Source organism: Augochlora pura, chromosome 9, assembly GCF_028453695.1.
Source record: "Augochlora pura isolate Apur16 chromosome 9, APUR_v2.2.1, whole genome shotgun sequence".
NCBI classification, from domain to species: Eukaryota; Metazoa; Arthropoda; class Insecta; order Hymenoptera; family Halictidae; genus Augochlora; species Augochlora pura.
Window position 1 is genome coordinate 10,361,070 of NC_135780.1, and position 25,541 is coordinate 10,386,610.

Here is a 25,541-nt window from a genome sequence, read left to right on the forward strand (position 1 = left end):
TTTTTAAAATAGTAAATAATCTGCAAACAACGGTATGCATATACAAAGATATTTCTGCAAATATATTTAACTCCGCAGTATCCATACACGAAGACGTGACAGAAAACGTTTATTTTCCAAATTCTGTATCACGTGAGAAGATCGATACATGTATAGAATAATATACTACGATAGAATATCGATTAACCGAACAATGTTTTCCTCGATCTTTATTACATAATCGCTATTATTTGGACTAATCAAAAATCGACCTACCCTATTGTATATATAATTATTCAAAAACGAAAAGAATTTGGCTATCACTTTTGACTTCGGATAATTCATGTTAATAAATATTATACTGTATCTAAAGTATCGACACAAAAATCGACTTACCCTATTGTATAAATAATTATTCAAAAACAAAAAGAATTTAGCTGTCATTTTTGAATTTAGATAACTCATGTTAATAAATATTATACTGTATCTAAAGGATCGATACAAAAATCGACTTACCCTATTGTATAAATAATTATTCAAAAACGAAAAGAATTTAGCTGTCACTTTTAAATTCGGATAACTCATGTTAATAAATATTATACTGTATTTAAAGGATCGATATTTCCCCAGCCCCGGGCAAAGTCCGCGAGACGCTAGAGAGACACCGTCGAACCGGTTGAAACGGAATAGTAGCAAGGTGGCTATCTAGAGCGTGTTAACATCGGTTCGCCCGATATATAAATTCCGTCCGGGACGGGCACACGCGGGCGGTATACGTCCGAGGTGAATGCAATTGATCGTTTGTGTGCCGTGCAGGTGGACAGGAGTACAGGAACAACAACAGCAGCTTCGAGAACCCCAGCGACCTGAGCATGCCGCCCCAAACCGCCCACCACCACCACCACCACCATCACCACCACCACCACTCCCATCTGCACCCGCAGACTCACTCGCAAGAACAGCAGACCTCGGAGCATTTGCACGCTATCCCGAAGCTGGAGCCGCCACCCACCCCGCCGGCGCAGTCCGAGGACGTTCCGGGGGTGGTTTGCGCCGGATGCGGCCTCCGGATATCCGACAGGTTCTACCTGCAGGCGGTTGACAGGAGGTGGCACGCCGCCTGTCTCCAGTGCTCGCACTGCCGTCAGGGCCTGGACGGCGAGGTTACCTGTTTCAGCAGGGACGGAAACATTTACTGCAAGAAGGACTACTATCGGTGAGTCCGCCGTCATGTTTGCTTGTTTCTGCTTGCTCGCCTGCCGCGGGGGCGAGAGTGGGGGGGCCTTGATTAATTGCGATCGTTGATCTGTGAACCGAAAACATTAGCACAATGCTGATCGGCGGACGCCGTTGCCACCGACAAGATTTATGCGTCCTGCGCTCTCCGTGCCTCGCGAGGAGAGCCCCCCCCCTACTTTTTACTCCTGTCCCGGTTTGACGTTTAGTTAATCATCTTGACGGCGCTGCCTCTATCTTCTAATAACGGAGCTCGAGGCGTCCCCCCTCCACTTGTATCAGTTTCTAAACGTTTCGCACGAATTCGAGTGAAATATCGTGGCCGCGTTCCTGGCGATTTTTCAGCCGGTCTTCCGTCGGCCTAGGGAATTTTAATGAGAATCTGCTCGCCGCTTGGAAACGCTTCCAATTCTAACGGGCCGGACTTCCTAGGGATCTCCGCTGAGTGGAGGATTTGCTTGTGTTATTTTGCATTTCGTGGCGAGCAGGGTAGTTTGTGACGTTTTTATTTTTGTAGAGATTAACGAGAAATGTTTAATTTCTTTGCATTATAATAACGAATCGATGAGAAAAAGATTTCGTGCAACGTCTGCTAAATATTAGCCGTTTCTTCTAAATCGAAATCAAATTGAACGAATTGCAATTTTGATATTAAAATTCTTCTGTTATTAAAGTCTAGGAAATAAATAAAGACAATACAAGAAATAAAAATTATCTGGTTCTATTAAGGGCAGATAAGTGCTAATCAACGCAGTGTGTTAGTAGTCGTAGTGCAAGGGGTTAACTTAATTCGAAATAGTACAAGTTTGCTAGGACAGCATCACGAGATATTGTTTATTACGTTTATTAAATTTTCGAGTAATTTTCATTTGAAATGTTGGATTTTTAGGTTGGTCAGTTCAGTCTTCAGACACGAAACAAGCAATATAATAATATTAAGAATTTAAAAGATTTCTAATTTTCTTTATACTTGTAAATAATATCTCATAATCTTGTCCAAGTAAAATTGCATCAGTTTATCTAATCACGTTTTGTTACCTTCTGCAAAATTGACGAAACCATTGCACAGTAATTCAATACTCTGCTTCACATGCAACATATCTTAATAAAAATATTACATTAATTTTCTATACTAATAGTTTCTTGTCAATTTTATCCGTCGTTATAGAATTAACACGTTCGTCGCCGCGTCACCCATATCTCGGTGACACTAATTTCTGACCAATTTTGAAAATTCATTTTCATCGCAATATATTCGAGCAAAATGAATTCGACTATGATTTTTCGAAAGAGTTTTAATGTCTCATCCCCTGTGACAAATGTGAACTTTTTAGTTTTATTTTCATTCATTAAATTGCTTTAATTACGTGGGGATTTTAGTGTCTAATCGTGGGCGACGAACGGGTTAACGCGAACTGTATCTAGTAACGTTTCATCGGTCCATAGTCGATGCAGCGCTTTATCAAATTCGCGCTGCTACCTATGAAGCCTCGCGCGGTCGGTCGATAACGTTCCCCGGTACACCAATTAGAACGAAACCGCAGCGTAGTCTTTTTATCGTTTCCCCAAGGAAGTTCGTAATCCTGCGGTCGGCCCGGTATCTTCGCCTAAATTTATCTTCGCAGATTTCGCTTCGCATTGAAAGACCGCGGCCGGCCAACAGACACCGTTGCGCAATAGGAACGTACTTCCTGTTCGGTGGAAAAAGGTAGCCGGAATTGCGATTCCGAAATCTGCGCGTCGGGAATTATCAGAGTTCGCCATATTTCTGCGAACTATGATTTGATGCGATACGATTAATCAACGGTAGATCGCCGTAATTAGCACGTGCACGGTAGAATTCGTGGAAACGTAGTACGCAAAATTCTTAGAACATAGATCGTGAAATTCTTGCAAATGTGAAACGCAGAATTCGCAGAAACGTGGAACGTAGAATTCGCAGAAACGTGGAACGCAAAATTCCTAGAACATAGATCGTAGGATTTCTGAAACGTAGAATATGAAGTTCTTAGAAACGAAAGATCAAGCGAATAAATAACGCGATAAATCAATGCGAAGCGATAGAAGCAAGGAATACAAATAAAAAGACAGCCATGGCTAAAACACAATTGATTAATAAAAACTAAAATATAGATACAAATATGTGAAACGTATAAAATATAATATATATATTATAATATAAAATAAGCAGTTGTAGGGTTATGTACGTATACTCAAACACGAAACTATAATTAGCTTAAAAGGTTGACATAACCTCTTGCAATTGTATGAAGTTTATACGCAGGTATCGTGCTAGCCAGAATTAATTTTCATTATATGAACAGTAATACACATTATGCAATATCAAATGGGAGAAACAAACTTTATTAATTCTTTCTTAAATTTAAATATATATAACACAATAACATGTTTTAATTTTATTTTATTACTTTATCTTTTTTTTTTATTTCAACCTGACATAACCTCTTGCAATTGTATTAAGTTTATACGCAGGTATCGTGCTAGCCAGAATTAATTTTCATTAAACAAACAGTAATACATAATATTTAAGATTAAATAGGAAAAACAAAACTTACTAATTCTTTCTTAAATTCAGATATGTACAACACAATAACATGTTTTAATTTTACATGGAAATAAAGGAAAATTAAGAGAAGTAAATAGATAGGTTGCTGAGAAAATATATAATATGTCGAATATATACGATCGCAAAGACTGAAACCTTTCGTTAAACAGCTCAGTTCGTAGAATATGCAGGTACGTTACTCCTAGAGCGTTGCAATATTTATTGCCCCAAGGAAACAGCGATTATCCGCTTCGTCGTCGCCGACCATACTTTCCGTGGATTTATTGCACGCCTTGCCGAAGTAACATCAAATAACCGGATAATTAGTATCCGGATAATCGGCGCTCCATTGTGCATCGAATACGTGTCCTTAAGTATATCCGAACGATCGTAAATTAAACGCTCGGGGGTTGAGCCGTTGTTTCAACAGGATCCGTAAACCCGGTGTTGAATTTCTCTTGTCATAAATCGACGAGGTCTTCGATCGACAACGACGAGCTTAACCACGAAGACAAAGCCTGGAACGGAGACAAAGCCGTCCGGGGTAGGTAAACGAGTTCGAATACGGATCCACGCGATTTTTATTCGTCGATCGCGGTTCGAGTCCCTCGGCGTCTTACCTGCGGAATCCCAGTTAATCCCGGGGGGGATTATCGAGTCGGCGAGAGATATGGCGGCGAGCAGGTGATTTCCGGGTATTCCCGGTGCCCCCGACGCGATTGTTTCTCGGAATGGAAATCGCGGGGGGAGACCTGCGCGCGAGCGACGTGAGAGAATTCTTGCCGCGACGCCGAGAGCGCACAACCATGGGAATTTCGTCTGTTAAAGGAACCGCGCGCGGAATTTCTGCGCGACATTCCCGCGTTCGTCGCCGTCCAAAGGGGGGAGGGTGGTGGAAAAAAACGTCCGCGGTTTTTCCACCGGAAATCGACCGGTTGCGCAACTTCCTGCGAATTGTTTATCGGTCGGTGCAGCGCGCGCGCGCGCGCGCTCGCGAGCCCTCGTCGGGGAAAGTCGATTAATTCGCGAGCGGATCTCATCGCGGAGATGAAATCCGAAGAGAAGCTCGACGGCGAACGATCGGCCGTGCTTTCCTCGTAACTGGAACGTATTAGTTATACCGTTGGATACTCCGCGGATGATGTTTAATTAATGAGAACGCCGCGGTTGATTCCACGGGAACGGAAGAGTCGCGATTCGTTGCTTCGAGTGCTCGCGATCGATCGGACGCCGCGGAATTCTGATGGAGCACGGCGGTTTTTTTTTATGTGGTTCGAGGAACGTCGCGGTTATTGGTGAACGTTTTGCTTTTGAAGGGTTTTGTGTGTCACGCATTCACGCGTTCGTTACCGATGACGCGCAGGGGGTAGCGGAGCCTGGTTACTATGGGGTGAACGATTTCTGTGCTTTCGATCTGTTTTTGGGAATAATGAATTTCGTATTTATGGAGCAAGGTGTGTTGAATATTTTACTCTTTTTTTCCCCGTTTAGTTTTTGATGCAAAATTTAATGTATTATTCTATAATAATGCTTTTATTTAAAAATAAACAACGTGGGAGGATAAAAGGTTTAATATGGCTTGTTAGATCGGTGTAAGATTAATTATTAATAAATTAGTAAGGTGTTTTTTGTTTGTTGAAAAGTATCGAATGAAGTCATTTAAAAAAAAAATACTAAAGGACGATATATTAGTATATTCCTATTACAATATATTAGTATATTATTATATTACAATAGTACAATATATATTACAATATATTAGTCATGTTGTGGGTTCGGTAGTTCGATTGTTAAGCGCTGAAATGTTAATAAATTATTAGTAAATTATTGGTTAGAATTATATAAAAATAATTAATTTAAGCAAATGTCAATTTTATCCACGTCGATGCACGTGTTAGTATATAAAGTCACAATACGTAGCTGCCCAATCAAGGATATCTAAATTCTGTCATCATTTCTCATTTTGCTTTCAATAAGATATTTCGACGATGAAGACAGACAGAAAAAACTTTGCTAATTTTTATTAAAGCACCTACAGTGTACTACTGAATATCTCCTCGCATAAAATGAAAATAAATAACACTAATATTTATCATAGATGGCTTTAATCGCAAATAAAAGAATTCCGAAAAATCCTCCAGTAAAAATAGAAACACAAAATCTCGCAATCATTGCTCCCTCTAACATTAAAAATCGAGCACCGGATAAACAAAGACCGAAAAATGTCCTGGACATTTTGCGCGCTCCGTGGTCGCTGTTATTTTTGCGGGATTTTCGATCTCGCTCGGCCGCGTGCGAACCGCGCGTATCGCGTTTGTTTTCCGAGCGGCAGGCCGTGCGACGATAATTTTTTGCTGTTCCGCGATTGTTAGCGCATGATTCGCCTGCGCCGCCGGCAATTTATTGTCAATTGCGTGCACGTCGATAAAACGGGGCCCTTATCGTGACGAGCCGCGTCGCGTCGCGTCGCGCCGGCTCGAGCGATTCTAGGCCTCTCTCCCTCCCCCCCGGTCGTGTCGCGTTGCGCAAAACGTCGGTTCCCGCGTCCGCTTGGAAACTCCGCTCGGCTCCGCTCGCGGACCGAGAACGGTTCCCAAGCGCCGTCTTCGAATGGCCACTGGAATTACAGAAATTGCTTCCTCGGTCGACTTGCTGGCGTGACGACCGTGGACCGACCATTCTTGCGACCCTAACAAGCTGACCCCGTTCCGCGGATTCTCAACGATTGAAAATTGTTGGACGCGTCCGCGGAAACGCGATACGCTGCTACGCGGAATCGCGCCCGCGCCGATTTACGCGATTTTTCGTGGATTTCTTTTACGAGAGTAAAAAAGACGCGAGCTCAGCTTCGTCGTTTGATCTATTTGGAAGCTTGATTATATTTTTATCGTTTATGGCTAGGTTATGATTTTTTTATGATTTTGTTTAGTAAGATTTGGATAATTTATTCTTGTCTAGTAAACTGAGTTGTCTTAAAGTTGCTGATATTCGCTGCAACATTTTATGGAATTTTTTGGAATTTTAAGGAATTATTTGGAGGCTCGTTCAATGCTCAAATCATGACTATAATGTCTGCAATGTCTATAATATCTATAATAATGTCTACATTGTCTAGAATGCGCATAATATCTAAAATACTGTCTGCAATGTCTAGAATATGTAGAAAGTCTAGAATAATGTCTGCAATATCTAGAATGTGTAGAATGCCTAGTATAATGTCTACAATCTCTAAAATGTGCAAAGTGTCTAGTATAATGTCTACAATCTCTAAAATGTGTAAAGTGTCTAGTATAATCTCTACACTCTTTGGAATGCGCAAAGTGTCTAGAATAATGTTTGCAATGTCTAGAATATACGGAATGTCTAGAATAATGTCTACAATGTCTAGAAAGTCTATATCCTCCAGAATCTCTATAATGTCTACAATGCCTACAGTATCTACATACAATGCGTATGATATCTGCAATAATGTCTGTAATATGCAGAATATCTAGAATATGTACAATAATGTCTACAATGTCTATAATATCTATAATATCTATAATATCTATAATATCTATAATATAGTATCTATAATATCTGGAATAATATCTATAATATTAATAATATCTAGAATAATGTCTACAATATCCAGACTGTATGAAATATTTACAATAATGTCTACAATCTCTAAAAGTCCTACAATATCTATAATCTCTGCAATATGGCTACAATTTCTACAACATCTACAATGACTGCAATATCTTTAGCTTCCTCAAAACTCGATGGCTTCGTAAATTAACATCGCGTTAATTCCCAAACAATGGTATAATTTACCGCTTGAAACTCGGTTTCCTTAAAAGCGCTATAATTGACCGCAAACTCGGTCTCCTTAAAAAATCAATCTTCAAATCCAAAGCATCAGCAAGTAAAAAAGTTCCAACGCTTCATCGATACCTCTTCCGCCACTTTCTCTCACCACTCTCAAGCTCCGACAATAAATAATCTACAGTAAAGATATTACAATACCATCGTCCACGCAACACTCGCGAACAATACAATAGTTAGTCACTCGCAACAAACATTTCCCCTCGCATCGATCCTCAGCGGCTCCACGATTAGCATCGACGGAATCCATAAATTTCTCGATCGCAACAGTCAAATTCAATTAATTCGTACACCATCGATTTTTCCGCCATTTTATTTGCACTCGCGTTTGCGCGCGGGATCCGAACAATTCTGCTTATGAAATCATTCGCACTTGCCATTCGCACGATCGTCCCGCCACGGGAGCCTCTCATTCGGCGGACGCCGTTTGCTTGGATACCCATACTTTCCCCTTCGATCGTTCCCGACGCGTTTCCCGCAATGTGTTTCGCCGCGGCTGGATCGGGCAATTAGAAAATCGACGAGCAAAATGTTCCGCCGCGGCTCGATCGGGCAATTAGAAAATCGACGAGCAAAACGTTGAGAAACCGCGGTGCCGGCGAAGGAAGCGCCAGCCGGTTGCGCAAGCTCTCGAAGATTTTAACTGTTTCGTGTGTCCGGGCTGTCGTGTGTCTGTCAGAAACACGCTGACTGTGAGAAATTGCTCGCGGAACCGCTGACTCGCTGCGCCGGCTGCAATCAGTTTAACAGTTTCGCTGCCGCGGGATTATTTCCACGGATTATTCGAGGATTAATTCGCCCGCCAAGTTGTTACATATCCTTGGTATTATTGGGAACCGTAAAACGTAAGAGCGTCGAAATCGTGATTAATTGCACGGAGATGAACTGGTTAATTCTCATTCGATTTGACGAAGTATCGTAGAGTAGTGTATTTTTCTGATATTTTAATGGGAAAATTGCATTCGAGTTTTCTACTTTTTTAAGTGGTATTAAAATAATACAATTATTGTAATTGTATAATCGTATAATTATATGCAATTCTTGAAATTGCTGACATAGCAGTCAAAGTGTTCAATTAAATTAAACAATGCACGGGAGAATATATATTCATTAAATTAAAAGCACATTTATACTCTATAAAATTCTACAAAATTCCACCAAATTCGGCGAGATAAAAATTCGATAAACCTCGGACACTGATCTATTCGCTTCCGACGCAGCTAAGAAAATAGTCTGCTAAAACTCGAAGCCGATATAAAAGCGCTTCTCTTCGAAACGTCGCTTGTATCATCGCCACCGCATTTTATCTATTTCCATCGACTTTAAACGACGCTTTAACCACCGCTAATGCCTCTTTACCACCGCCGTCAACGAGCACAGCTAACCAACGAATGCGCCCTATGAATCCTCGGAGCTCTGATTAGCACAACGTCCCGTTTTATAATTGATTGCGAGCGGTACCGTCGCGGAGGAATGAAAATATCAACGCTCGCGGTCCGTCGTAATTCGCGATTGTCTCGGGCCGATCGCCACGGCGAAATAATTTAAAGGTTCACGGCGGAATATCTCGATGGACGTTAGGCGGAGAAGACAGGAACATCGTGTTGGGCCGTGGAAGGCCTCACACGGCGCGGATATTAGCGTACTCCCTCGCCGGGCCGGGCCGGGCCGGGCCGATCTGCGCGCACAACCGGGCTCCTTACGTACGTACGGACTGACCAGTCCGTGAACTAATGGTCACGACTCGACCATTTACCTCCGGCGAAGCGTCGATTCTTGATAAGTAAATCACCGTCGATCTACATTTCACGAGCGACGGACGATATACACGTGCAACGGCGGGGCCGTCATCGAGACCGGTGCAACGACGACGACGACGGCGACGACGACGTCATCCCCGGATGTCCTCGATGCACTTGCTCGGCATTGTCCTTTTTTCCCCGGTTCGCATTGGCAATTTATTCTTCCTTCTTCCGTCTCTATATATATGTACCCTCTATTTCTTAATTATTATCCTTTCTCTATTTATTTAGTTGCACTTATTTTGTTCATTAATATCACTTGGTATTACTTGGTATTATTTGGTATTGTCCTTTTTCTGAATTGGGTCGCCTTTGGCAATTTATTCTTCCTTCTTCCACCTTTATATGTGTACCCTCTATTTCTTAATTATTATCTCTTCTTTATTTATTTAGTTGCACTTATTTAGTACATTAATATCACTTGGTATTGTCCTTTTTTCCCCGGGTCGCCTTTGGTAATTTATTCTTCCTTCTTCCACCTTTATATATGTACCCTCTATTTCTTAATTATTATCTCTTCTTTATTTATTTAGTTGCATTTATTTAGTTGCATTTATTTAGTTCATTAATATCACTTCGTATTACTTAGTATTGTCCTTTTTCTGAATTGGGTCGCATTGGCAATTTATTCTTCCTTCTTCCGTTTCTATATATGTACCTTCTATTTCTTAATTATTACCCTTTCTTTATTTATTTATAATATATAAAGAAAGGGAAATATAATTCATATAAGAAAAAATATATATAATATATGCCCCGGGCGGCACCTATTTAGTACATTAATTGCTCAGCATTGTCTTTTATCCGACCCTACTCGTCTTTGGCAATTTATTCTTCCTTCTTCTGCTTCTATATGTGCACTCTCTTCGCTCCGCCATTTCTTAATTATTATCCCTTCTCTATTTATGCGTATCCTCGTCACTCCACCATTTCTTAAATATTACCCCTCCTCTACTTATTAAATAGATCTTATCTAGTACATTAATATCACTTATTTTAGAGCATTCGACTAAAGCAACTTAGTATTAACAATATTTTCATTTGTATAATATTAATAATTAATAGGTATTTAATCTCTTCAAATCAGTTCCTACGTGTTCACATATTCTTGCAATAAATAGAATTTAAAGATACCATAAAATCGATCATCAATTTCCATTTAACTTTGGTCTTTCAATTCTCAACGTGCAAATTCTTGCAAATTCGTGCAAATTCTTCATCCTGTGCTTTCATCGGTCAAAAATTTATAATGGAACTTGTTCAGCTACGCTCAGAAATATTTGTTCAAAAGACCCGCAATGTTATGTCAAGGTATTAAAAAAATTAATACAACAAATTTTAATTTAAAGTAACCCATATCTACTCATAAATATACTACATTTTCATCTGAATTATTATCATATTAATTAATATACAATAAATAGAATTTGTAGGTACCATGAATTTCCATTTAACTTCTATCTCACAATTCTCAACATGAAAATACCTCATCCTGCGCTTTCACCGTGCAACGATTTATAATGGAATTTGTTCAGCTATGCTGAAAAATATTTGTTCGAAATACCCGCAAGGTACTTCGATGCGTGATCGAAGATATAGTCGAATCGCCAAAGGTTCCGCAGAATTTCGGTAGCCGGTGCAAGAACGGAAAGAGAGAGAGGGAGAGAGAGAGAGAGAGAACGTTTCGCCCGGTTCGTGCGGTTCGTGCGCTTCTGCACGCTCGTAAACGCGCTGGTATGCCTCGAAAATCACGGCAACCGATCTCTGAAGCGACGCTCGAGATCGCCAGCGATAGCCGGGCTGGTTTTATCGCGCGAACGAGGACGCGGTAGGAGAGACACCCCGTGACAGTTACGAGATTAGACCCCGCGGAGTAAAAAGGTCGGCTATCGGACATTCGAATGTGTGTTACGGTGACCCGCGCGCCGCCGCAATTCCTCGACACCGAAACTCGTTGTTATTCCGCGACACCGAAACTGTCTTGCGGTTTTAACCCTTTGACTGCGGAAGGTTGGTTTACAGGTCTTTCAATGTCTACGAGAAGCGTGAATGTATGCACTATGCATTTTGTGGACCGTAATGGCGAAGGTGTTGCACGAATTTATTGTTGCAGTAAATGTGTTTGTCAAGTTTGTTGTTGTTAATGAAACTTGTTTGTTGTTAATGTTGAATTTATTTCTTTAGGATTGTTAGAGTACGGATTTTTATGCAAAGGATTTTTATAGAGAGGACTTTTTAGCAAAGGATTTCTATGCAAAGATTGTCTGTTTGAATTGGGAACTAAATAACAAATTTATTGTGTCTTTAATAACATTTTTTAATTCTTCGAATTTACCTACTGTTAAAGGATGACTAATATGAATTTTCAAAATGGTTTGTTTTCCAAAATAGTTGCTTTCAGCGAATTCCAACGCAAATTCTGCCGAAACAGCGATACCACAAGCTAAAACGTCGTTTTCATCCAAAATCGAAGCTATATCGTCATATTTCTTGAAATCGACTTGGATGCTTCTATCTAAGAGTACTCCGTAGTCAAAGAGTTAAGGTAGAAAATAGCTCTGTTTTAAATTCCAGCTTTCGAGACGAATTTTGCACTTCGAGTCATCAATTTCAAAGAAATACAGGCAAAAGTGTTTCCACTTTTCACCGTCGCTGAACATCTAAACTGCAAACTCTGAATTCGTCACCATCTCCATTTTCTACTATTTTCCAATCGACGTTCTCTCTTTCCATCTCACATCGAATCGAGAAAGTATCGAACGGACCAAGAATCGCCGCGCAACGTTCTAAATTAGGATTTTTCCGAACGGCCGCGTTTCCCATTGTCGCGCCGGACAGGAACCTCGGCCGCGGCGGATAGTGTGTCGGGGCGATACGCGATATCTACTAGGAAAAGGAATAAATTTGTCGCTGCGATGTGCGGCCGCGATCCCCGGTGATTTACTCGCGCGGCACTCGTAAATTAAGCCTTGAAATTTGAGAACGTAGATTTCCCGTTGATGCGATTGTGTAAGACGAGACCTCCGGGCCTTTTTGCACGGGCACGGATCACGTTGATTTCGTTGTTTCGTGCCCGAGATGCAAATGCTGCGCTCGCCGATTACACAAGGACTGCCGCTACGCGCCGGAATCAGCCTCGGGAGGACGACTTGATAACGTCCTTTCGGTAGACACCAGCTCCGGGCTCGGTTCCCTCCGCTATTTTCTTCCCGGCTGTAATCAGCCGCGGGAAAGAAGTTTTCTTTCAATCGCGGATTTAATTCGATGAAACGAACGATGGTGGACGCGAACGAATTTTAATGATATTTATTATGTTTTATAGTATTTTAATGATATTTATTATATTTTATACTATTTTAATGATATTTATTATCTCTGGTTCTGATATTTAACTGTCTCTGTTTTTACTCGCCAAATGTCGAATAATATATAGCAGTCTAGTAAAAAAATAAAATATATAAATATAAAATGAAAATGCAAATGGGGCGAATTTTAAAAGTAACAATGCACACCCTTTCTATACTTTTAAATGTCACACCATTTATACTTCCATTTTATATTTTATTTTCGTACTGAATTACCTTATATTATTTAACATTTGACAAATAATAGAATTTCGAAGAGATATTCAACTAACCACCGCCTGTTTCCAATTGAAAATTATTACAAATTTAATAAAAATTCTGCAGAAAATCGAAGAAAATTTCGTGTAAAATATAAAAGAGAAAACTGTCCAAGAAACATGCAAATAAAGAATTGAAATTAATTAAAAAATTCGTAAAGAGACGAAGGAAAACCTTGATTAATAAAAATTAAAATTCCATGCACCTGCTCAATCTCACATACTAATATTCTACAGAACATAAAGAGAATCTATTCAGAACCATAGATCAACGTTCGATAGACGCGGAAACAAAGTGCAACAATAATGGACACGACACAGCCACGATGCACCTGTTGGATAACTTAATGCCACGATGATTGAAAACCCGCGTCCGGGAGATCGAATGCCAGAAACCTAATTATTCCTGCGATCGTAGAAACCGAGCGCAGCACATCGGCTAAAGGTCCTGTCCTCCCTTTGGGCGCGCGCGCATCGCGTTCGCGTGGACGACGCTCGATCTCTCATCTAGCAGAACAATAGGGAAGCCTCCCATCGCGATTACCAACAAGACAATCTATGCTCGGAGATCGTTCCCGATCTGACCCAGGCACGACCCACGCTAGCCAGAACACATAATCCTTTCCGAAGATTTTCGAAATCGGCCAGGTATTTCAGCGAAAGGTCTCTTCACCTTTTAGGCACGGCTGGATTTCGCGAAGGAAATTTTTCCATTACTAAATTACCAGTTTTGTTAACCCTTTGCACTCGGTGCCATTTTAACTGTAAATCTGAAATCATTTTTCTGATTCGTGGTATTTCCATTCTATTTAACGAAATCAATTTTTATGCAATTTTACTACTTGTTTTACTACTTGAAAATTTTTCAAATCTAAACCTTGTTACAAAAATTATTTTGCAATGTAACAGAATAATTTTAGTGGTGCCCAAAGAATAACCACTCGATTGCAAAGGGTTGATATGTTTGCTACTATATGTGTATATACATTTGTTTGGAATAGTTATATATAATATTAGCTATGTATGTATATTTTTTTCTTAATGTATTGTGTGTATACACATTACTTTAATTAGAATTAAGAAATTAGAAATTGAATAGGAATGAGAAATTGAGGAGAATTAAAGAGTTGTTCGTCTTTATGAATTCACAGTTAGTGCTCTATTTGTGCTGGAGACATTTCTGCGTGAATGCACAGTGCTCCACAGTTAATTTTTAGATCTAAATAAAGTCTTTATTTAGCCTAAGAAATAGCCTTTAAAAACTGAAAATCCAGAGTACTAAGCTCTTTGAATAAATTTGTGATAAAATAAAGAGCTGCGAAAAGAAATTTAGTGAATTAAAAGTATTATAATTCGAAAATGTCACAATATCACTGTCGACTGGATAGAATTAGAGTCCACGTCATCTACATCTATATCTCATAATTAACGGAGACAATCATTTCGCATAAAAATCTGCAGGCTGGTTGTCAACAACTTTAAAGACACTGAAATTTCCGAAGAATTCGTCGAGACTAAATTCTATGGACAAAGATTACCGTCGCCGGGACCGGCGTGCGCCGATCGGGCCTTGATCGCGTCTGTGTCTAATTGCTGTGCAATTATCGCGGCGTGTCTAGGATTCCGTCTGGTCTGGAAAAACGCCGCGAGAGCCAGCGTCCCGGCGCGTATCAAGCGAGACGGAGCTTGTGTTCGCACATCGGGCGTTAGCACGCGAACCGTGTACGCTTCCCCCGTCTCCAGGTGGTTGGTCGGTTGGTTGGTTGGTTGGTTGGTTGGTGTCCGCGTGCTTATAGTAGTCCCCGCGTGTGTCGTCATACGAGAGTGACAGGCAAGATGGAATAGCGCGGACATCCCGTCACGACACGGCTTCGGGCCCGAAACTCCTCTTATCTGGCCGGCTCGCATGTGCGATCTGCGCTCGGTTGTCGCCGCATAGCGCAGCGCGAACCCGGTCCGCCGCGTAGCGCCGCGCGGTGTTATTAGGCGAGACGAGCCTCTCGGAGCCACGGCTACGCTCCGCTCGCGTGTCGTGCACTGAACCCGTCTTTCACGCGCGTGACACCCTTTCCCCCAAGGATCGGAAGGAATTATTTCCAGCAGCGTTTCTAACCTCCCGGAATCGCGCCGCCGCCGCCGCCGCCGATCCATTGATCGGACCAGACGACGCGTTCAACCGGTCCGAGCTTTCTGGTATCGGGTTACTCGGCCGGCGTCGGTGACGATGATCCATGACGATCGTTGCAACAAGAAAACGTGCTCGCCCAAACACCCCCGCGGATTTTCTTGCTAATACCTCGTGTCCGTTTGCGGTTCTCCAAACGCGGGGAGGACGTGTCTATCTCGAGGTGCGAAACCAATTGCTACTCTTGCCTGGGGGAACTCGCGGCGAGTGAACCCTTTGCACTCGAAGCCATTTTAACTGTGAATTTAAAATCATTTTTAATGTATGCCTATGCAATAAAAGTGCACTTTTATTAACCCCTTGCACCACGACTCCTTTTACACAGCGTTGATTAGCGCTTATTTGTTCTTAATATTTTCCTTAATACTACCAGATAATTTCTGTTTCTTGTATTGCCTTTATTTATTTCCGTTTCTAGACTTTGATAGCAAAATAATTCAATTTTCTTTCGATATACAAGAAATTAATAATATTCATATTTAGTAGATGTTGCATGAAATCTTAATCACGAGTCTGACTTATTGTTATAGTGCAACGGGTTAATACAAATTTGATTCTTATGACTAGTAGCAACAGTTTCACTGCTTGGCAATTTTTCAAATCGAAATTCTATTATTGTAAAAATTATTTTGGAACGTGATGAAATAATTTTAGTGATGCCACTGCTTGGCAATTTTTTAAATCGAAATTCTATTGTTATAAAAATTATATTTTGGAACGCGATGAAATAATTTCAGCGGTGCCACAGAGTCGCCGCTCGAGTGCAAAGGGTTGAGGATAAGTAACTGCTGAGCAACGTAAAATGAGTTGCAGCGCAAGGGGTTAATAAATTTCGAGCAATTGGATCGCTCGCAATAGTAAATATCTCATCCGTCGCCTCCTAATCGAATTTTCGTGGGTCGAGGATCGGCGATCCGGCGGACCGGCAGTAATCGCCGGCTGTTTACCGTTTCGGACCGATTAATTAACCCGCGGGCCGTGCATCCCTGTGGTCCCCCGGGCTCGGGGAATGGCGGCCGCCTACGTAACAAATCTGCATCGTTTACGGTCGAATTTGCCCCGGCGTGGGCAAGAAATTCCGAAAGGTCCGCGGAGCGAGACGGGCCCCGAATTAATTACCCGCCGGCATTGAACTTCCCCCCTATACGTGTGTGCGTGTCTATATGTGTCTGTGTGTGCAACTCGCGCTCTCGTCCGCAAAAAGACCGACGCTAGGCGATCCGCACGAGGTGGAGCCCATCATCGACGTCTCCGGCGCGGTGGGAGAGACCCAACGAAAGCATCCTCTCCGTCGGGACCGCGGTTCTCGGACCTCGTTGCGGGTAGTTCATTAGTCGCATTAGAGCAATTTATCAGCGATCAGGGTTGCCGGACACGCTTCGATTGCCGACGCCGTTCATATTAACTCGCCCGGCGGTGCCAGCCGAACGGACGTAACCGGCCACGACGAACAACAACACCGCCAACAGAGAAAGGACAGAAAGAGAGAAAAAGAAGAGGAGAGAGAGAGAGAGAGAGAGAGAGAGAGAGAAAGATTGAGAGAAGGAGGGGAGGGGGGGCTGGCAACGTCGCGACGAGGAGAGGAAACGGAAGAATCCAGGAAGCTCTTAGGCTCGGCGAGCAACGATCTCTTTACGCGCAAGCAATTTTCACGACGAAGCCACCGGGCCGGGCCGAGCCGGCACGCGAGCCCCCGTATACGCTTTCGTTAGACGCGGCCTCGTCGCCGCGTTCGTAATTTCCCTGGAAAGTGGCTCGTTAAGAGTTTTTAGGGCTCCGGCGACGCGAACGGATAAGCCGAATAAACCCGGGACGCGCGCGCGCGGGGGGGAGGGACCCACCTGGACGACGCTAAACCCGTACACCGGCCAGTTTCCCCCCCTCCCCCTCCCTGCCGCCCGGTTCCGCTAATTACATCCTGTACACTGTCAAAATATCAAGATCTGGTCACCGGTCTGGATACCAGGCTACTTTGTTCCTCCTTTTGCCGGAACGGAGAAGACCCCGGGACGGCCCTGATAACGGACAGATAGCGGGGAAAGCGAGACTGTGTTCAGGATACCGTCGCCAACTCGCTCGGATTCTCTTCCGACGGCGGAGACTGCTTTTAGGCTGTCCACGGTTCTCTCTCTCTCTCTCTCTCTCCTCCGGTCAGTTTTGCGCGACTGCTCGCGAGATTCTGGAAACAGGGGCGGGACCAACATAACCTGACCAACGTTTCGATTTCTCGGCCGAAAGTGGGAACGAGGGTTATCGTCTGCCTTCGTTGATTATCTTCTTAGGCGGACGGTGCGCGCGGTGGTATTTCTCCGGTGACAAAAGTCGGGAGCGGCCGATAGAGGCACGAAGGGTAGCGAAGTTGGTTTCTAATTGCTTCGGCTCTCGCCTGTTTCCGGGAATATTTAACTTTGTATTTGTCGAATAATTTTGTTTGGATTATTTTTAAATATTATCGAAAGGAATATGTTTCCAACGATAGGGTTGTGGAACCGGTTACTCCGGGGTTGCCGATCGCCTTGTTTTAATTTCCTTCGTTTTCGGACGTTGTTCACTTTATGTTTAAGTAAGACAAATACATGTCAAGTAAGACATATTAAATATTTAATTTACGGTCAGACCCGTCAGGCGGCGTACATTTGTTTATTTTGCTTGCATTTCACAAAATAGATACTACAAAATAGGTTTATGTTATTTTATATGAACATTATAAATAGATATCCAATAGTAAAAACATAGAAATTGAATACTATAAACTTGACATAATTATTATTTAACATAATTATATTTATTTAGTCTCGCAGAGAAAATCGTGAATATCGGCGCCGGCGTCAACGTGTTAAATAAGACAAATACATGCCAAGTAAGACATATTAAATATTTAATTTAATAAGAAACAAAATAGAAAGATATAGTATGTAAAATAAATACTATATAAGATAGATAGTATAAAAAGATAATATTCGAAAGAAATTAACCCTTTGGCTAGGGCAGACTTTGAGACGTGCCGGTCATAGCACACGGGTAGGAATTTGTTTATAATGTCCACCTGGAACGGCAAAATTTTCGGCAGAGATGCGTTTTTGTGAAAATATATTTCAATAATTAAGAAACTGTATTTCGCTGTATTAAAACGATATTATTTATTTCTTTGTGTTACGGGCCGAATTGCTCTTGTAAATATTAAAAATTTATAGTTAAGTGTATAGCTGTTTTGTGTTGAGTGCCTATATGCGCATTTTGAAAGCAAAATTTCTGAGCGCGTATACGCGTCCACAGTAGCCAAGGGGTTAAACGAGTAAGAAAAGATGCATTAAATCTGTTATCCGAAGACAGACGAAACAAAAGGACAAAGAAACGTATAAAGTCTCGCTGGACGGTTTCGTATAAAATCGATCGCGCCGCCCTATCGAAGATAGGGAAGATATTCATTTCGGAGGGCGCGGCCGAAAGAAAAATGGTAGAGCGGCGAACATTTCCCCGAGGCACCGGCGCGGAATGGTTCTCGGATTTTCTAGCGTTGCGTGGCTGCCCGATGATTGATAACCTGGCGCGGCTCGCGGCCGAACAAAGGCAACTTCTTGCGGCGAGAGATTGTTTTCCTGGTGAAAATGGCAGAAAACACGGATTTAATTGTGCAAGACGGAAGCCTTGATAACCGGCATCCACTTGAAACGAAAACGCTCGTGGAAAGAACTCTGTCTGCGCTTATACACACACGTATACACGTAGAATAGAAGGCACGCATGCTCGAGTAGCATGCACGGTCGCTTCGCCGCAACGTTCGCGTTCCCGTCGTTTTGACAAATTCCTGGAAAATGTGTTACACCGGTGATTGATAGATCAGCGGAACACCGCGGACAGATTTCCAAGTTGCCCGACGAAATTCGTAGCGACCTCGAGGGAGAGGGTAGGGGGGCACACCCGCGTGCCGACGAAGTTGTTCACGGCCCGCACGTTTCCACGTGTGTCACGCGAGGGTATGGACTGGAGGGGTCGTTAAATTTACCAACGGTTCCGAGTACCGAAGGGTACGTCGGATCGGATTTGCCGGAACGCGCGTTCCTGCAGGTTTATTTTCGCTATTGGTAGTCGAAATCATTGCCGGAACCCGGGCGACCCGTCCTTCTCCGCCGCCGCCGTCGCCTTCGACGGGTCTCGCCGGTCCCGCGGGGGCCCGGGACCCCTCTCCGCTCATTATTTATCGAGTGAGCTCGTGGCCGCGCCACGTGGGACGCTCGACACGCATAATTTATCGCGCGGCCTTTTTTGCATACAGCGAACGTATGAACTTCGACGGGGATATCCCCGCACGAATTTCGATCCGCGGATCGTCGCACGAATCCTCGGCCGGGCACCGTCCACGCGCTTCGATCGAAGTCGTTCCGATTGCTACGATGTTGCCGATGATGTATCGTTTCGGCTCATTCTTCGATTCGTTTCGGCTCATTCTTCGATTCGGTTTTCGTTCGCTCGCATTTTGTTGCAATCGTTGTCGAGATTCTCTCAATGTTCGACAATCCTAACATTAAATTTCACGGTAATTTGTTATATTTTTTAATTTTATGGGGTTTCGCAAAATCTGAGAATATTGCAGAAATAATTAATACTATATTTACGGATCACTAAATTTTAGATTCATATTAGATTGTAACATATGAATAAGGCGTTTATTCTGATTTTTAATTAGTCTTACTGTAATATTTACCACAAGCAACGCAAACATCGAATAAATGGCTCATAAATGTATCTCTTCAATCTGAATAATCGTGAATTAGAATATTAAACATCTATGATTTTAACGAGTTTAATATTGAAAAAGAAAAAGCTCGATTATACGTATAATATTAATACTAGGATTAGAGGAACATTAGAGGAACATTTTAACGTAGTGTTAATATTATATAATCAAGCCTTTTCACTTTAACTTCACTGAAGAAAGTACTTCAATTTTATTTATTTCTTGCGACTGTCAATGTAGAGATGAATAGCGTTAAAAATATTTTTAAACTGTGATATCTCACATATGCAATATGAATATAATAATCGATTAAATCATCATAAAGATACTGTCTCGTTTGCTCAAATTTAATTTAATTAATCATAGTACCTCTACGCTTCTCGGCATCCTAAAATCGTAAAATACAACAATTAGCCAGACGAAGGGAATCAAATGCATTTATTACCGAAGGATTTGCAAGGCGATCCCCGCGCCTCTCGCGAAAGGGTTCAACAATGCGCGCGAGGGAGACACATTGTCGCGTCCCGCGATTAAGCGAGCGTTTACGGTTCACCGAACAGAGGGAGCAATTACGCGGACGATAAATCACCGCGTATGGCCGAACGTTGCTCGGTATCTGCGGAATGTCATCATATTTTTGCATCGGAAGATACACGACCGCATAAAATTCACTTATTCCTTGTAGAACCAGCGATATACGTTTGAACCGGTTCGCCGGGATAGTATCCTGGGACCCCGTTGCCCGCCAATGGCTCTGTTTTCGCGGGGCTCCTATGCGACTTATCTCCTCCCCTCCCCCCTCCTGGATTCTGGTTTCTTTACAGTTCCACCAGACACTGTAACCTTAATGTTTCCTGCGAAACGTCCTCGCCTTTAATACCGGTGATTCATTCCGGCCGAAACGGTGACGTTTCCTCGATGCTCGGCGACTCTTTCTCTCTCTCTCTCTCTCGTCTCTCTATCTCTGTCTCACTGTCTCTTCCTCTATCTCTCCGTCTCTCTTTTTCTCTTATTCAGCGAAGAACTTATCAGAAATCGAGTTCCTCGAATCGTCTAAAGACTCTTCGTCGTTTAAACTTTTAGTCTGGACAGTTTATCCCTAGACGGTCATATTTTCGTAAACGTGGACGTAAAGGAAGAAGAAAAATTGTCCGACTGCATCAAAGAAACGATTGAGAACGAATAAGTAGGTTAATTGATAAACTAGCTTCGACGCGGTTGCTAAAGAAAGCGTGATACAAGGGGTTGAAAGGGTGAATTGGTGCTAAGTAATTCAGGGTTAGTTGGACCACGAGTGATCGAACCTTGTTTCAATGATTCCTTTCACAGTTTATTAGATCAGTACATCTGTAATTGTTAGGCCAAGTTGCAAATAATTTCCCTATCTTTATTAGACATTTATTCTGTTTTATTTTTAATTTTATTTATTTTGAAGCTGTCTATACAGCGACAGCGAAAGCTTATTTATTTCAGCGATTCGTGGTGGACGGATATGGACAGTAGATGCAGCATAAGATGAAATTATTTATAACATAACCATGAAATTATCTATAACGTAACCATGAAATTATCTATAACGTAACCATGAAATTATCTATAACGTAACCATGATATTATTTATAACATAACTATAAAATGATTTATGGCTCGACTAATATTTTTCTTATGCAATTAGATAATTTTTGTTTCGTCAACGCCCTCGTTTGCGTTCATTTCTATATTTAAGAAATAAACGAACGACACTCGCGTTCGGCGGATCAAGCAAATCTCTGTAACTCGTCGTTACACTCGAAAGGGTTAAAGAGACTGGTCGCCGACGAGTGGCGCAGCAGTTGGACAAGACCGCTCGCGAGGCGGCTCGATCCGCAACCCGTAAAAACGATAACCATCTGTCAAAGGAGACGAGCGGAGAAGACGAGGCACCTAATTGCAGACGAAAAACGCCGGGGAAATGATCTCGGCCGGTGTTCCGACGAGACTTCCTGCATGACTCTCTCTCTCTCTCGCTCTCTCTCTCTCGCTCTCCGCGGAGTCTCTTCTCTTGGCTTCTCCGGGCCGGTGGCAGTGGTCACGCATCGTGGCCCATGGCGTGCCGTGCTGCGCGAACCAACGGCCCCTAATGCGCATCTCCGTGTTAGGTGCGCGTCTCTCTCTCTCCCTCTCTCTCTCTCTCTCTCTCTCTCTATCTCTCGTTGCGCTCGGATATTAGTCGTAAAGTATATATCGCTGTAAACGTCTCGGCGGATAAAGCTGCGTGCGTGCGGCCGCTCCGATGACTGAATTTAGCGTTCACGATCCCATCTAGGCGCAGACATTGTCTTCCTGCAGGCTCTAATTGGCTGAACGAAATCCCCGGGCTTTCTTCTCCTTCCTGGATGATCTAGTTACTTTTACAGTTCCAGCCGAGGTGCTGAACCCTTTTTCACTCCTTTCGCAGGCGACCACGTTTATTCTTCGACCGTGTCCACGCTTCTTCTTCGACCATATCGACGTTTTTTTTCTCGAAGAGCCCACGTTTCTGTAACCCTTCGTTGCCGCACTATCTAGGCGATGCGAGGCGTCGTATAATTTTCGTACAACTATTAACTCTTTAACTCCTTACACTATAATAACGAGTCAGCCTCGTGACGAAGATACCATGTACGATCTATTAAACATGAATATTATTAATTTCTTACAGATTGAAATCAAATTGAATTTTTCTGTTATCAAAGTCTAGAAACCGAACTAAATAAAGACAAAACAAGTTGGTCCTATTAAGAAAAATTTTAAGGATAAATAAGTGCTAATCAATGAAACCTGAAAGAAGATGTAGTGCAAGGGGTTAAATGTTATCGAGAAATAAAAATTGAACGTTCGAAAACATCGTCTCTTTAATTTGAATTTGATGTCTCACTTACAAGTACGACGAACGTTAATTTCACTTTTATGTTATATTATATATTATATTATTATACTATATTATACTATATTATATATTATATTATAGATGTGAAAAGTAGGCTCAAAATTGCTTCGTTCTACTTATTATTTATTTAAAACAGAAACTCAACGTCCAGACTAGATTCCTGCCAAAAATAATCTCCGCAGTTGTTAAAAATTGTTCCCAAAACGGAGGCAACAATTTTTACAGCAGAGAATCGCGTTTCAAGTGCAAAGGGTCAAAGGACAGGCGAGTAAAGTCCACCACCGGATAATTTATAAATTATTGAAACGTGTAGCGAGCGAGGAGAGATTCTGCTGTATCGCGATAGATGAAACGGGGCGCGCCGTAATGGCGGCCGGCGTACGTCTGGCGGACGGTCCGCGGCCGAAACGATCGCGAAAGGACATTTCTCGGTTTCGCAGGAAGTGGTCGCCTTAAATCAACGGCTCGCAAAGGGAAATAGCGAGTGGTAATTGAGCCATAACCCTCGGCCGGCGAACACACAAATATTTCAGCGCCGGGAGCTCGCTCATAATTTAGACCTCATAATTAAGATGCGCCGAGCAGACTCCGGACCCGCTGGAACCCCCTGCTCGCTCGCTCGCTTCGCCTGCTAGCTCGCCACTCGCGTCGTACGCGCGAGAATCCTTGCACGAAAAAGGACGAGCACGAGCCGCGCGACCAGTCCGCCCGAAACTTTCTCACGAAAATAGATGCGACCTGTTCGGGGACCGGCCCGGGCGAGACCATTTTCATTTCGGGCTCGTTCGTGGAACCATACTGACCTCCCTGGTCTACATTTCGAGGCGGTCTTTTCGATCATGGTGAAACCGTTCTTCGTTCCCTCTGATCAACGGCCGAACCTTTTTTAGAGAAAATTATTTTTTAAATTATTCAAGCGAGGCGTAGTCTGTTTTCTAAGAATTAGAGTCACGTGGGCTGAGTTGGAGATACGAGGTTATTTTATTGGTGCAGAGATGTGTATATGACGATATAGGATTTAATTTAATATACAGTAGTATTCTTTGCGATATTTTATTATTGTTGGGAAGAGGACAATAATGTTATTTTTCACACATTGCTATTGTACGAACTTCATGGAATAGTCAGTTAGTTAGTTGGTTACTTTTTGATTAGGTGGTTAAGTGTACAGTATTTCTCTTTTTCCCTATTGGGACCGTATGGAATAAAATTAATTAAATTAAATTCCTTTTCTACGCTGTCTTTATTAACACATTATCCTCCGGATGACTAGAAATAGTTACGTTTCCGATTGCTTCCGAAATTCAATGTTAAATAAAAGATCCAATTATAAAATATATTAGTACAACTCATTTTTTAGTAAATGAAAATTATTTCAGGTAAATAGAGTTCATTTTTAATAAAGCAATATATCTTATAATTTAATTGAACTGTCTGATATTTTACAAATTATTTTTTTTTTCCAAAATTATGTAATTTTAAAACGTGCCGGCTATATGAAAAAGTTTCTTGCACAAATAGCTCTTATATTTTCTTAACAATCTCTCCTTCGTCCCTGCGATGCCTATAATTATTTATAAACGAAAAAATCTACTTTGACCCACTTGCCAAACCCACCCCTATTCGACGGACAACCCTCCCTCCAAGAAACAACAGTACCAAAAAATCAAGTCGCAGAATCGTTCGACAAACTCTCAGCGTTCGCAGCCAATAAGTAGAAACCCCAAGGGCGTAGGGCCGGGAGCGGCCACAGGGCCGAACGTAGAAGCTTGTCCAGGGCTACCGGGACGGCCGCAGGCGTCCGGCACCAAAAATCACGGCATTAATCAGCGGCGTTGCAGCCACCCCCAGAGCAGCGCTGGCTCGCAGGGCCGGTGCAACGATAACGAGGCACCGGGATATAACTCGGTGCCTCCACCGTGTTACGATCTAAGAAAGGGGCCGAGAAATACTGCGACACCGGGACGGCTACCGATGATGCATGTCCCAGAAGTGCGAGAGCGCGGCGGCGCGGCTGCACGCGTATTATGTTACCGTGCGACGCACCGGTGCGCGCGGCACACCAGAAAAACCGGACACGACGCGCCGGTCGTCTACCGTGCGTGTGGATCCACCGGGTCATGACTCTATCATATTTATGTCCCCGGGGTCGGGCTGTTCCCGGGCCCGCGGGCCCCCGGGCAACGTCGAAATCACCGGGTCCCCGCGTAGAAGATCCGAGAGACGAGATTACCGTGGCGGCGATCTTCGATGGACGACGCCGCGCGGTTATCTCGGCCGCAGTCTAATCGGAGGGGGGGATTCCCCACGAAGGGACTGATTAGGGGAACGTAAACGGAAAACGGACACGCGGTACTTTAAGGCCCGATCCCGAAGATACCCTCTCGGGATACGCCGCTGCATTCCTCTCGCGCCGTAATAGCGGTCCCCGGGGCTGCCTCTGCGGCCTCCGCTTTATCGGCCGCTCCGCTCGTTAAGCCTTTTTTTTCTGGTAGCGAGGGAAAATCGTCGATCGATTTTCGGCTGCTCCGTGACAACGTTCGGGGAGAGGATGGCTGTCGTCGTTAGGCTGTCGATAGGGAAGCCGGGGACCGTCTTCGGATGGCTTGTAATCGTCGCCGCGGCTTCCGAAACCGGC

The 25,541-nt window shown here is 42.9% G+C and overlaps 1 protein-coding gene across 3 annotated transcripts in view; it reads left to right on the forward strand.

The window, feature by feature from the left end:
- The window catches only part of LOC144475061 (LIM/homeobox protein Lhx9-like), a 99,045-nt gene that overhangs the window by 32,122 nt on the left and 41,382 nt on the right, over positions 1 to 25,541 (forward strand). For all 3 annotated transcript variants that reach the window (XM_078190605.1, XM_078190606.1, XM_078190607.1), the window contains exon 3: positions 796 to 1,195. In XM_078190605.1, the coding sequence (XP_078046731.1) occupies positions 796 to 1,195 (400 nt within the window). The remainder of the gene's footprint in view (positions 1 to 795; positions 1,196 to 25,541) is intronic.